The sequence below is a fragment of the Pteropus medius genome, unplaced genomic scaffold (assembly GCF_902729225.1).
Source record: "Pteropus medius unplaced genomic scaffold, Ma_sr-lr_union100, whole genome shotgun sequence".
NCBI classification, from domain to species: domain Eukaryota; kingdom Metazoa; phylum Chordata; class Mammalia; order Chiroptera; family Pteropodidae; genus Pteropus; species Pteropus medius.
In genome coordinates this window covers 5,788,827-5,802,834 of record NW_024351647.1, presented here as the reverse complement: position 1 = coordinate 5,802,834, position 14,008 = coordinate 5,788,827, and the positions used below count along the sequence as shown (strand labels likewise).

Below are 14,008 nucleotides of genomic sequence, written 5' to 3'. Positions count from 1 at the left end.
CTTCTTAGATAGCTCTATAACTGGAGATGTTTGATAAGCTTTATTGCTTATGTACAGAAACTCAAAAAGAGCGTAGCCATTATGAAGAATAAATCTGTCACCCACATTATCATGAGTGCAGTTTGAAGGTTCTTTTTGTTGATCCAAGCATTTATATGACCCCTATTCTAATCATTTTGGTGCCTGTCCCAGCGAAGGAAGATTGGAAAATAACTCATAACATTTGGATGCACATGAAATAAAACATCTTCGTGGGTTCCTCAATTATTTTGAAATAGAAATACATTTGGAACTATAAAAATTCTTAGCAGTGAAAGTATGTGTATTCACAATGATGGCATTATGAATGTCTTTGGTGTAGAATGTTTATTTTGATTAATTTGGGATCAGTCCATTTGTCAACTCTCATTTAAGCCCTGTGCGTATTGTAAAGAAATTCAGTCTGGAGGTCCACCGACTGAAACAACTTACCAGGTCTGAATGGAGGTAGACCTGCATCTTTGGTCTTATGAGTGCTAGATTGTCATGTTGGAAAGACCGTGGTTTCCATCAGCTATGCACTTATCAGCTGGGACCTTACTGAGGGATAATAGCAGGAATCATATAGAACAGAGCATATTTATCATATGTGTAAGAGGCCTTGCATGACTACTACTCAGTAATTTTTTCCCGTCTCTTCCTTTTGCTAACTGAATGCAACAGTCATAGGCATAGTAGCTTTAGCAACTTCTAATAGTTAACTAGGAACATTGGAAAATTTATTTATTCAACAACTGTCTGAATGCCTGCAATAGGCCAGGCACTACTCATGGTTCTAGGAATGCATCAGTAAACGAGGAAGACAAAAATGCGAGTCCTCATAAAGTTTTGATGTATATGGAATAGGGAAGGAGGAAGGGAAGGTAGCACAGTAGGCAGAACAGTCGTGAAGGTAAAGAGAGGACCAGGGTTTTGTACTTTCAGAGGAAACAAGAGAGGCCATTTTTAAGTTCAGTTACAGAGCCTCAAAAGAGAATGAGGAAAAAGCCACCTAGTTGGATAACTCAGGAAGCCATTAGTGATTTTCATGAGCATTTTTGGTAGAATGGTGGTGCTGTAAACCAGTTTTTTGAGAAATCAAAGCAAAGAGTATGGTAAAGATGCAAAGAGAGTAGGTAACTGAAAAATGTTTTAATGTTTGTAAATGAACATAATGGGAGAATTTATCCTCATGAGAGTGGCAGAATTAGGCGTGTTCTGGTTTTTGTAAGGAGTGGGCAGATGTGAGAAGAAAGGACGTGAGCACTTTTCAAGGTGGGGTAAAGAGGCAAGAGAGGTACCTATCAATGAACATGCAGAAGTAGCTTGAGAAAAATCTCGACATAGACATCAATGTGTCTTGTACGTAAATGACAGCATAATTTTTCGTTGTATGGTACAATGCTAATTTTAATTCTCGGGGTAGATCCTACTTAATGCAATTTATTTAGAAGAAAAATTGACTTTTATTTAACCATATTGTGTTTACCCTTTTCTCTTCGGCCATCATCTAAACATACATATAAACCTACACATAGGAGACAAATGGGTTGAGCTAGTAACTTCCTAATGACAAAGTACTATAAACCCAACTAGTTGCTGTTAGTTGTAGCCAATGTTATACAAGATCTGCAGTGTTTTTCAGTCAGAGTATTTCTTAATTTGTTCTGACTATGTTATTCTGAGTTTCTTTCACTTCTCATAAAATATGTATTAGGAAGCAAGACAGGTAATGTCATTCTCATTAGACAAAATAGAGAGAATTTGCAGCTTACAATACTGATGGGATAATAGACCTCATTCGTCTCGGAAACCCTTTAAGTATAGGAGGAAACTGTTCTAATTGCACTGTGGAACAGACTGTTTTGATAGGTGGTATCTCTCTAAGGAAAAGAAAATTATAAATCTATGGAAAATTCAAGGCACATGTTAACCTAATACTCTGATCCTTGCTTTGGAAGCTGGCTTAAGAAAAACACTAATGGAAAACTCTTCAAGTTGGCCTAGGAATAGATGATGTTAGGTCTTTTTTTTCTTTACAGAGCAGGACCTTGTATCTTTGAAAGCACTTCTTGATCAATTACTATGAGAACATCAGACTCATCACAAACGTGATGGGAAATAGACCACAAGGAAGAAGAAGGAATGAGGTATCACAGTGTTAAAGGCAACGCAACACTGTGAACTCTTAGTCACTTACTCCCTGGCCACGTTCTCACATAGCTGCAGTGTTAAAATGGCACCGAATGTGGCAGTGCCATCTTAGGTGATTATCACCGCCACTGAACCTTGACCTAGAGAGAGAAAGCTCTGGAAATTGGGCCACAGGAGTGAAAAGGTTATAGCATCGTTGAGAACGGATAAATTTTTATCATAGAGAATTTGGGCATTTGTGTCTCTTTAATTCATAGGTACTTCTTTAGACACTTTTTGGATTAAATGGTTAATATCCTTTTAAAAATAACATTAAAACTATGTGTTTACAGAACTATTGAAACACTGCCATGGATCCCTAAAAACCTGGTTTGTGAGCCTCCTGATCTTTTTCTGACCTTTTTGTTGAGTGGATGAAGAAAATAGCCAGAGGTAGAGATAAGAAGCAAATTTAAGGTCATACAGCAGTCTATACTAAACTCAGTCCAGGCACTCCGACCACTAGTTTAGTGTTTTTTCCATTACCTGACCCAGCCTCTCCAATTATAGTAGAAAATATTTCTCCTTGGGTCTTTTACTTAGGGAATGAGGACTATACTTAATTTTGTGAGCCCTTTTCTGGCATTTCAACTTATGTCTTGTATAATGAGTATGCCTTTTGGCTGTGGTGAGCAATTTTTGGATATTTAAGACATTTCCCTTCCTAGCTTCCTCTAGAGGAGGCATCCTAGGCCATAGCCCAGATCTTAATGAAAAACACATAAACCCTTTTGTTTGTTTTCCCTGTCGATTAGCCTATAATTTAAAACCCATTCAATAGAAGATTTATCAAGTGACTAATCCCCGGGAAGACTTGAAGTGGCAGGAAGAAGGTGGTTGTGGCCTAGGCACACATCATTGGTCATTTGTTCAAATATTAAGATCAGAAGCCAAATACCTCCTTGCTTACTCATAAGAATATATTCAGGGAGGTTAGTTATGAGTGTTTGGACCTGAGTGACTCATTACTGGATAATAAAAGCAACACACACAGCTGGGATGTCTTTGCTGGACAAATCGACCTTTATGGTCCTTGATTTTCTTCATTGTCAGTGGAAAAGTTATGTTTGAACAACAACAACAACAACAACAACAACAACAACAATAATGTAAAACTACACAACTCAGCTGTCTTGAAAATTAGAAATAATGCAAAAATATCTCTTCTCAGATAGAATGTGAACTTCTTAAAGTATGGATGGTTTCTTTTTTTTAAATGTATTAGGGTAACATTAGTTAATAACATTATATAAATTTCAGGTATACAACTTTATAATAAGTCATCTGTACACTCCATCGTGTGCTCACTACCCAAAATCTATTCTCTCGTCACCATGTATTTGACCCCTTTACCCTCTTCATCCTCCCTCCAGCCCCGTTCCCCTCTGGTAACCACCATTCTGTTGTCTGTGTCTATTAGTTTGGTTTTTTGTTTGTTTGTATGTTTCTTTTGTTTGTTCATTTGTTGCTCTTTTGTTTATATCCCACGTATGAGTGAAATCATATAGTTCTCTAATTTACTTTTCATGTGAGCTGGGGCATTATAGAAGCTCATTAAATCTCATTTGAATATTAGATGAAGACCTGTTGACAGTCTATCATGTTCGTATATCACCACTGTGAGGAGTAAACCCATAAGTCGGAAATTTATCACAATCACTCTCCTGAGCCTCCTCTTGCTACCAGAGTGCTGTAACGCTGGTAAAGATGTGGGGACTTTTTCTAATCAGTAATCCTAGAGTCTTATACAGAAGTTTTCATCTTTACTTTTAATACCAGAAAGAACTCAACAAGTAGTCCCTCCTTACTTGCTCCCATTGGACAATACTATTTAAGCAACCTAATGCCATTTTTCATTTCCTACCCTTTTTCAATTAAAAAAATAAAAATAAAGTTGGGAGTATGTGAGACAATCAATTGAGAGATCTATTTCATAGTTTCCAAAATGATACTCTTAGACATTTGGCCATAATGTGGTGTCCCTTCATCGACAGTGCACAAGTCGAGAAAGAAATATTAAAGCAATTGCCGTAATTACTTGAAGAACTTCAGTTTGTTACAGTATTAAGGACCAAGGTTACCACCTGATGCTTTTAAGCTCACATGAATTCTGGAACAGGTCATACATACCTCATGGGACAAGCTATAGCTTCAGTAGTGATCATAATAATGTAACATAAAATTCCAAGTCCTTTCTCTTAATAGAAAGGGAATTAGTATGTTGGCTCATTGCCTAGAAATGTGCAGTTTTGGATTTGCTCATTAGGTTTAGAATTACTTTCTGGAAAATGAAGTCAAAATCATTTCCATGAATACCCCCAGGTATATCCATTCTGTGGCTTACATAATATTTAGTGATATTAATAACTTAGAAATAAAATGTTACCAGACTCTCTCATGAATAATGATTTTTGTCTTTTATTTCACAAAAGCTTTTTGGTCACGGTCATGTTTTGTTTTGTTTTGTTTTGCTTCCCCAGGTAGGAACCTCAGTCCAGATATCAAAGATTTTGTTTTGTTTTGTTTGACTTCCCTACTACTTCCTTGGATGACTGGCCATAATTATATTTGCTTATTTTTGAAGTATATTTCTTAATATTTGTAATAATTATAACATTTCAAAACTAATTCACGACTCTATCAGAACTGTATACTGAACTACTGGTGTGTTTTCAAAGCACCTTAATGAATCTCTTTGGTCTTGTGTGTACTTCTGCGTTCATAACAAGAATTGTGACTCTCTCTTTATTTGGCTGACATAATACTGTGCTTATGTCCTTATGAAACTTTCTTGAGCAGAGCTGTATTCTAGGAAGTTTTGAGAGAAAGAGATATGATGAAGTCTTGGATGTGGAAATTATTAGCATGTTAAGCCTAGGGGAAACCTTAGTGATTAAGTATTTTAAACCTCTCATTTTAGATATTAATAAAATGAGAATTATAGGAAGTAAAAAAATTGGCTAAGTGCAAGTAGCTAATGACAGATAACCAGGAGCAGAATGCACATTTTCTTTTTAAATTAAAATTATTGAGATGACATTGGTTAATAAAATTATATAGGTTTCAAGCGTACAATTCTATAACACATCATATGTATATTGCAATGTGTGTTCACCACTCAAAGTCAAATCTCCTTCTGTCACCATGCATTTGACCCCCTTGACTCTTTTCTACCTCTCCTCCCCCTCCCCTTTTCTTCTGGTAACCGCTAAACTGCTGTCTGTGTCTATGAGTTTTTGTTTGTCTTTTTTATTTTGTTGCTTTCAGTTTTATATCCCACATACAAGTGAAATCATATGGTTCTCAACTTTTCAGTCTGGCTGATTTCGCTTAGTGTGTTATTCTCAAGATCCATCCATGTTGTTGCAAATGGCAGTATTTTATTTTTTCTCATGGCTGAGCAATATTCCATTGTTTATATATACCACATCTTATTTATCCAGTAATCTACCAAAGGACACTTTGGTTGTTTCCAGTCTTGGCCACCGTGATTAATTTTGCAGTGAACATCAATGTGCACAGATCTTTACAGAGAATCCAAATCTTTTTGACCCCTGGCCAGTGTTTGCCCCCCGCCCTCACTTGCCTGGGAACCAAAAAACGTCAGATCTAATATTAACTCAGTGACTCCAGTTCTTTTCCAGAAGGATGGAGGGAAAATATTTTAAAGAAAGCATCTTTAATTAGAAAATATCTCTATTTTTATGTTGGCATTCTGACTTCCTACACGGTATGGAATGGGAAGGATTTTTAATTACTGAGGATCTGTGATAAGGTGCAAAGAGCACTAGACTAAGGTGAAAGATCAGAATTTGACCCTATCTCGTTGGTAATTTACTTAATTTTTCTGTGCCTCCCTTCACCTGGGAAACAGTTACAGTACCAGCATTCTTACAGATTATTGCCATATTGTAAGCATTAGTATAATACAAATGCATTGCAAGTCGTAAGTAGTATGCAAGTCGTAAGTAGTATATAATGTTGTTAGTCAGTAATTATGAACTATTATTTTAGCCACTATCAATTGGTATCAGTTCAAAATGGTAAAGTGGAAAGAGCATGAATTTTCATATCAATCAGGTTCAAATTCCTTTGTCACTGTATAACTTATGGTTTTATACAAGTTAACGCATCCTCCAGAATGTCTGCCCTACAGAGTTACAAGGATTCAATTAAGGCACCCTGCACACTCACTCCCTGTTGGTTTCATTTCTCATGCTACCTTGACTGAATGTCAGCATGACAGATGAGTATCGGAGATAGCACCATTTTTACATGTGTGTACTCTCTAGCATTTCATGTATTGGGTTTTACTCCCAAGTCAACTTAAGTACTATTTTATATTTTGATTGCTCTTTACTCCTTCTTTTCCTGCCATGTTTCTCTTTGTTTTTTATCCTTCCTAGCAAGTTCCAATTACAGTGATGTATCAGATGTGCTTCATGTTACCAAGTGTCCCTGAGATGGCCTCTTAGTTGTAATATAGTGTGATTTATTTTTGATAAGAACAACAACAACGAAAAATGTATTGATTATAGTTAATTAAAACCAGCTCATGTTAACTTATGGGATTTTCATCAAACCCATTGCCACTCTTTTCATTAGTAGAGGCTTTCATTTTTACAGTAGCAAGTACAAGTTAAATAAGGAGTTATTAAAGTTTGTGCAACCTTCATAAACAAAACAGAAAAGCTAGGATGCCTGCATCCAAAGCCATAGAGCCACCATCTTCTTGCCTACCTAAGAACTCTGTAAGAACCAAATCCCTTCCTTTCAACGTGTTTTAAGCTCTTGAGCCCCATTCTCCTCTCCTTCTCCCCGCTCACTTTTCTGAAGTAGTCACGCTTCACTGTCCCTGGGGGTTATCTTGCTTTCCCCAGCCTAAGTGTAGGGTTTGGAAGAGTCCCTGGAAAAGGTTGATTTACTCAAGTTGTAGAGCAGATAACCTGAATTTTTACTGGCCCCGGCCGCATCCCTGGGAGTGAATGTTCATAACAACAAAATGTTAATGGATGATTTTTCCACAGTGCTTGGCACCATCATGATGTCTTTCACCAGGAGGCACTTTTCTGCCTTCTTTTTGACAGACATGTTTGTGGGGACCAGACAAGCAAAAGTCTCCTTCTGTTGCTTAAGTTTCAGTACAGTGTGTTCCTTTGATGATATCTCTGAGCAGTGGTAATGTGGAGGATATTAAAAAATAATGAGGATTTGGTTGGGGAAGGGAGAACCAGCCCCTGAGGAGGCTGGGGGAATTGCCTAGAGCCCAGTTCCTAATCAGATTAGAATCATAAACGTAGTTCAGTTTTCCTGGATAGATTTTTATACATATGGGAACAGCTTTTAAGCTTACTGTAGAAAGAACACTTATCTACATTAAATATTTTTAATTGTTAAAATTAAATATGATCAACATCAACTTTTAGAAATACCTGTACTAAAAAAAAAGCCTGGATGTTTTATCTGAATTTTCTTGGCAATAACAACTATGAAATCTCATCATTTTTACTTTGCATAGGACTATTCAAGAGAAAGGAGACCAATGTCTCTCTCTTTTTAAAATTTTTTGGAGCTTCAGATCTAGTTTGGTGGGTAATACAGAGGCACGAGGAAGTTTTAATATTGAAAGCTAAAGAAATAATCCAATCAGCATTTATGGATCACTAGCTAGCCAAGCAGTGTGCAATGTTCTGGAAGTTCAAACACGAATAAGGCATGGTCCCTAACTGCCTGGAGCTTTTAGATTTGCAAAGAAGATAAACATAAAAGACTATAATGTAATGCAAACCTAGAAAGTTCTTTGGCAACAGTCAAAGGAAAACTTTTGTCAAGAAGAATTAAGAAAAGTCTAAGCCAGACGGTTTGGTTGAACTTGACTGAATTTTCTTTTGCGGCTTTCACTAAGTGAAAATGGAGAGAAAGGGTGTTTTAAGTAGGAGAAACAGCATGCTCAAAAGCATAAAGATGTGGGAGTTGATCATATGTTTGTGTCTGTAGTAGTACAACATAGGGAAAGTGTAGAGAAGTATCTGGAAAAGTAAGCAGAGGCCAGGTTTTGAAGAGCCACAAGTATCATGGAAAGAATTTAGGTTTATCTGCTATGTAACATAACTATTATCAATATGGGTAATGGAGGGGTACTCCCATTATGGGGACATGTGAGAATGAGGAAGAGACTTTTTAAAATAACACATTGCTTTGGAGACCCAAGTAGAAGTCATTGACAAAAATAATCCACCGCTATTATAGTGTCATACTCTCTCAGGTGTGTTTAGAGCAGGCTAAAGATTAAGAACAGTTGCTGTAGGTTTCAATGCCGGCTGCGCATTGGAATTTCTTGGGGGAGCTTTATGGATACCAGTTCAAGGGGCACCGTCTCAGACCAATCGAATGGTGGTATGTGGGGATAGTCTTGCTCATTAGCTCTCTAGGTGTTTTTAATGAGAGCCACTGCATTAGACAGATAAAAATACTGCCAATGAAGGAAACAAAGGATTGTAATAGAATGGTTTAATTGAGATTGCTCTCTTAAAGATTTCAAATTTGAATTTTGCTTAGAAGGAGATGGATATAGATTAGTAGACAAAGTTGGGAAGAGGATGTGATTAAAAATGAAAGAGACAGAAGCAATCAAACTATGAGTAAAGGATAAAACTTGGATGAAGTCTATCAGATGAAACTTGGGGAAGACTAGAAAGTTGTCAAACCTCAGCACCTTCTCCTTTCAAATGCTATATTGGGGTGAAAGCAGAAAAACAGACTTAGCAGAGAGGGTTGGGGAGAGGGAAACCCATAATGCTTCCGATGTCCTAAAGAACATTTATCTAAAAATGAATAGAAAGTTTATAATTGTTTTGTCTCCTGTGTATAAGCACCATATTCAGTGAGAAAGTAAAGGACACTGAAAAGAGAGCCAGCAGGGTTTAAAAGTATTATGTTCCCTTGGCCCAGCCTTAGCTGCAGTTTTGGCTATAAGGACCTGGACTTGACATTTCATAAAGATTCCCAGGATCCTAGGCAAACATTAACCAGCAGTACATGATTATCTAACAGAAAGTTCTACTCTCTGTGTTTTAGTCACCAAATCATTAACAGTCCTTCTAGCTGTGGCTCTGGACGTAGGAGGGGTAAGAGCACATGGTCTCCATGTGCAAAGTAGAAGTGGCACTTAACAGGAAGTAGAGTGAAAAATGGGGTTAAAAACCAGCTCTCCCAAAGGCTCAATTCAGGGTGTGCATGGACTTGAGATTCTTCGTTTGTAATAGAGCCAGGCACAATTTGCTATAATTGATAGGATATGGACAGATACAGAATGAATGAGGTGCTTATTACTTTAATCACTTTGAATTACTATGTCATGCTGAGCTTCTGAACACAACCAAGACAAAATCAGAATGATCAAAGGGATTGTGAGACAGGGAAGGGCAAAGGTAAGTTGCTTCTTTATGTGGACCATTTAAATTTTAATGGTCAGAAGGGGTTCTTACTATAATCTCAGCATATTTATATAGAGTACATGGAAATTTAGTATTTCCTTCTTATTTGGTAATTCTTCCTATTAGTGAATACAATTTGTGAAGAAGCCATTCATGGAACCCGGTAATCTGTTCTCATATCTTGGATGTTTGCAGCAGAGGAGGGGTGTTGAGGGAGGACACTGTTTGCAAAGGCCGCCATCAAGGAGCATAGTTTGGAGAGAGGCAAGACGTTATGTAATACTAGTTTACAAAACATATCTGGGGAAGGGGCAGGAGCCAAAAGTGGAGAAAGTTGTCAGAGAACAGATCAGAAGAGCTTTTAGTGCAGGGGTCCCCAACCACCACCACCCCAAACCCCCCACTGCCTTGGAAGAGCGAGCAAACCTTTGTCTATATTTGCAGCTGCCCCTAGTGCTAGCATCACCACCTCAGCTCCACTTCAAATCATCAGGCATTAGATTCTCATAGGAGCACTGGTCCCTAGTGCCAAAAAGGCTGGGGACCACTGCTCTATATGTTATTTTACATATATTAACTCATCTGCTTCTCATCACTGCCTTGTGAGGTGGATTCTGTTATCATCCCCATTTTACTTGCAAGAAAACTGAGGTACAGGGAAAGGTTAAATAACCTGCCTGATTTGTGCTCTGTCCACTACACTAAGCAAATGCATAACAGAGCCACCAAAATACTATATAGGTGTATGGCTCAGCTTCAGCAGATCCAGAAGATGCTTGGTTGGCAGGTGGAAAGTAGGAGAGGTGGGGACCAGGGCCTTTGCTTTAGCTATAGGCCAGTTGTGCGAGAAAGGGAAAGTGTCTCTGTGAAGCATGTCTTGGCAACTTTTTCATATTATTAAGGAGTTGAAAACTGAGCACAATTGTTGGGTCATCAATATTAGTTGGCTTTTAACCTTCTTGGAGGAAGGTTACATGGAAACAACAATCAAGTGTTAATTTGCTGTGGCAGAACTGAACTAGTCACTAAAATGAAATTGAAGTATTAGCAAGTAAGTCAGGGTGGGACTCTGGGCTGGGATGGGGGTGGAGGTGAGCAGGGGAGGGAGAGGGAGGTAGAGATGGAGATAGGGGTAGGATGTTGAAACAAAGATTATCTTGATCACATAGTTGAAAGAAGCTTGAAATTACTTTTAGGCATTTGGTAGTAGAACTTATGAAAGATTGGGTAAACGTTTGTATTTGTAGTACATTGTTTATTTCGACCGCTTAAAATTTTCCTAATTCTGCACGCATCACTCCACAAAGGTGGAATTATTTGGAAATTTTGAATAATAATTAGAAATTTGTTAGTCTCTTACTGTAATATTATCATGAGCAACAGTAACTAACAGTAACATTTATTCAGAGCGTACTGTGTTCCCCCATTATACCTACTGCTTTATAGGAAATATCTCATTTTATCTTTATAAAAGCCCTCGAGATGGTTCATTACTATCTTCACTTTACATTTGAAGAAACTCAGGCTCGAAACACAAAGTTCCCTGTCCAAATTCATAGAGCTAGCAACTGACTAAGCCAGGATGTAAACCAGGTAGTATGAATCCAGAACTCAGGCGCTGAACCCTCTGTGCTGTCCAAGAAATTGATGGTGCCCTGAACCCCCCATTTTTTCCCCCGAGTTGGATCGGGGCTGTCTTGTCCACATACTAGAACATCAGCTTTAGAAAAATCTTTTGTCTAGTTATTTGGGGGTTGGTTTGTGACAGAAAAGGTGAACCTAGTAAAAATATAGTTAAAAGTATCTTAATAAAAGTAGAGAATCTTCCTGTCTTCTTTACCTTCCCCGACTAGACCATTACAATTATTTCCTTACCTTTTCAATGCAAAACGGATCTGCACTTGTGTAAACTTTGGTGTTCTAGATATTTATAGGCTGAAATTATAGTGAAGAAATTTTCGTTAGCCATAAAGAAGGCTCTTGGGACAGTGACTGAATATAACTATTACAGTGGTTTTTATCCATCCATCTCTTCAGTACTATGTACCTACTGTGCTGGCTGCTGGGATACAAAAATTAAGAGATACTCTCCCTGATTTCATCACGTAGAGTTTGTAATCTGATGGGGAAAGCAGAAATTAAATAAGTTCACTGGAAATATTTAATTACTGTTCATTGGATTTTGGAAACTCTAATAAAATTGTAAATTCGATTAGACTAACTGACTTTGAATGCTGGGAAATGGACTACCTTCTGACTGGAAGTATGCCAGCTCTGCTAATAAGTGTAAAACGATAGACTCAAGGCACTGAAATAACTGAAAAGCTAAGTATTAAAAAGGCTGGTATCACAAAATATAGTTTAAAATGCTGGGTATATAGGAGAGAAAATTTGCAAATCTTAATATTCTCATTTTCTGTGTATTCATATTGATTATTTATTACTATATTATGAATGATTATGAAACAGACACAAACACTTTTCATGGGCAGCTTTGATTTGGAAACATGTATCATAGCTCCCACTTGCACTTTTTGTTTCTGCTGATTTGGTCCGGAAACCCCACAGAGGAGACATTCTAAGGAAGACTGTGAGAACAGCAGCTCCAAGCCAGGAGGCTCTCCAAATCTAATTTTTTGTTAAAATTTTGTTTTTCCAAACCAAATCCAAAAGTAATAAAAGATATATTCAAGCATGTTCAAATCTTTATTAAAAGTTTTGTCTTGCATTTAGTATTAAAACCGGGTGAAAGTTCTTAGATGACAGTTTTACTTTAAGCCTTAATCCATGATAATTATTCCCCATGAGCTCATATTGGATGAAATTCTGCTTCTACTCCAACTGTTTAAGTCCTTGGAAAATTCATAAAGTGAAATTTACACCCTATTGGATTCTCAAAAGAATGTCTCTGTATTTCCCTGTGTTTATGTGGGCTGTGCTGTGGTGGCATGGCGATGGTATTGAATTTTTTATTTCTGATATTTGTTTTCATAAACTCTTTACTTTCTTTCCCACTGATATCCTTGCAGGCTCAGTTTGAACTTCAGGCCTTTCATATCCGGGGTGAGCATGCAGTGATAACAGCCAGACTAGAAGAAACCATTGAAAATCTCAAGCACGAGATAGAGCACCGATGGCGAGGGGGATGTGAAGAGATGAGAGATGTGTGTATCTCCACTGATGATGACTGCCCTCCAAAGACCTTCAGAAATGTGTGCATCCAGACGGACAGGGAGACTTTCCTCAAACCCTGCGAAAGTGAAGGCAAGACAACCAGAAGTAACCAAATAATACCCAAAAAGCTGAATATCTCCTCTTTAAGCCAACTCTCTCCCCCAAATGACAACAAAGATATCCATGCACCACTTCAGTCTGTGGAAGGCATCTCATCAAGTCAGCAGAAGGCATTGCCTCCCCCTCCTGCACCACCCCTACCAGCAGCCATCCCTCCTCCTCCCCTGCCCCTGGACTTGCACCTTTGCCGCAGTACCTCCACCACCACCACCTGTAATTGGGCCTCCACCACCTCCACTTCCTCCTCTGCCTCCAATTTGGGACCTCCCCCACCTCCTCCCCCCCACCACACCACTGCCTAACTTACCTGCTCTGCCCAACAGTGGGGGGCCCCCTCCTGCTCCAACACCTCCAGGACTTGTGCCCCCACCTCCTCCTGGACTCTTCTTTGGAGTTGGCCCTTCTAGCCAATGTCCTCGGAAGCCAGCCATTGAGCCCAGTTGTCCCATGAAGCCTCTGTACTGGACTAGAATACAAATAAGTGATAAGAGGTAAGCTCAACTTCCCTGGCCCGTTCTCAGCTTGTAGATTCCCAGAACTTTGCCTAAGTGACACTTTATTCTTATCAGTTTAATATCTGCCTAGTGTAGCACTCATTCTCAAATGCGGTACAGCTGGGAGAAATGATGTGTTCAGTGTCAGATCCTTCTCTAAGATAACTGTTCCATTTTATAGACCAGAAAAGAGCTCAGATCTAAGTTAGTGCCTTCTCCCACATCCCTACAACTAGCAAGTAGTCATAAAGACATTCAGCCTGAATCTATACTGTAGATTCACTGAAGATTTTTAGAATATCCGTCTTATCTTTAGATGGTATCATCAATCTTATGATCTGGTTTCTAACAGGTATGTGTAATCTTTGTTTGTTTGTTTCTTTCTTTCTTTCTCTTTCCTTCTTTCCTTCTTTCCTTCTTTCTTTTTCTTTCTCTTTCTTTCTTTCTTTTCTTTCTTTCTTTCCTTTTCTTTTCTTTTCTTCCTTCCTTCCTTCCTTCCTTCCTTCCTTCCTTCCTTCCTTCCTTCCTTTCTTTCTTTTTCTTTCTCTCTCTCTCTCTCTTTCTTTTCTTTCT

The 14,008-nt window shown here is 38.2% G+C and overlaps 1 protein-coding gene across 1 annotated transcript in view; it reads left to right on the top strand.

Moving 5' to 3' along the window:
• Positions 1 to 14,008, top strand: part of FMN1 (formin 1) — a 370,346-nt gene that overhangs the window by 174,539 nt on the left and 181,799 nt on the right. Inside the window, 2 exon segments of the mRNA XM_039843982.1 lie at positions 12,677 to 13,119; positions 13,121 to 13,432. Of these exon segments, the coding sequence (XP_039699916.1) occupies positions 12,677 to 13,119; positions 13,121 to 13,432 (755 nt within the window).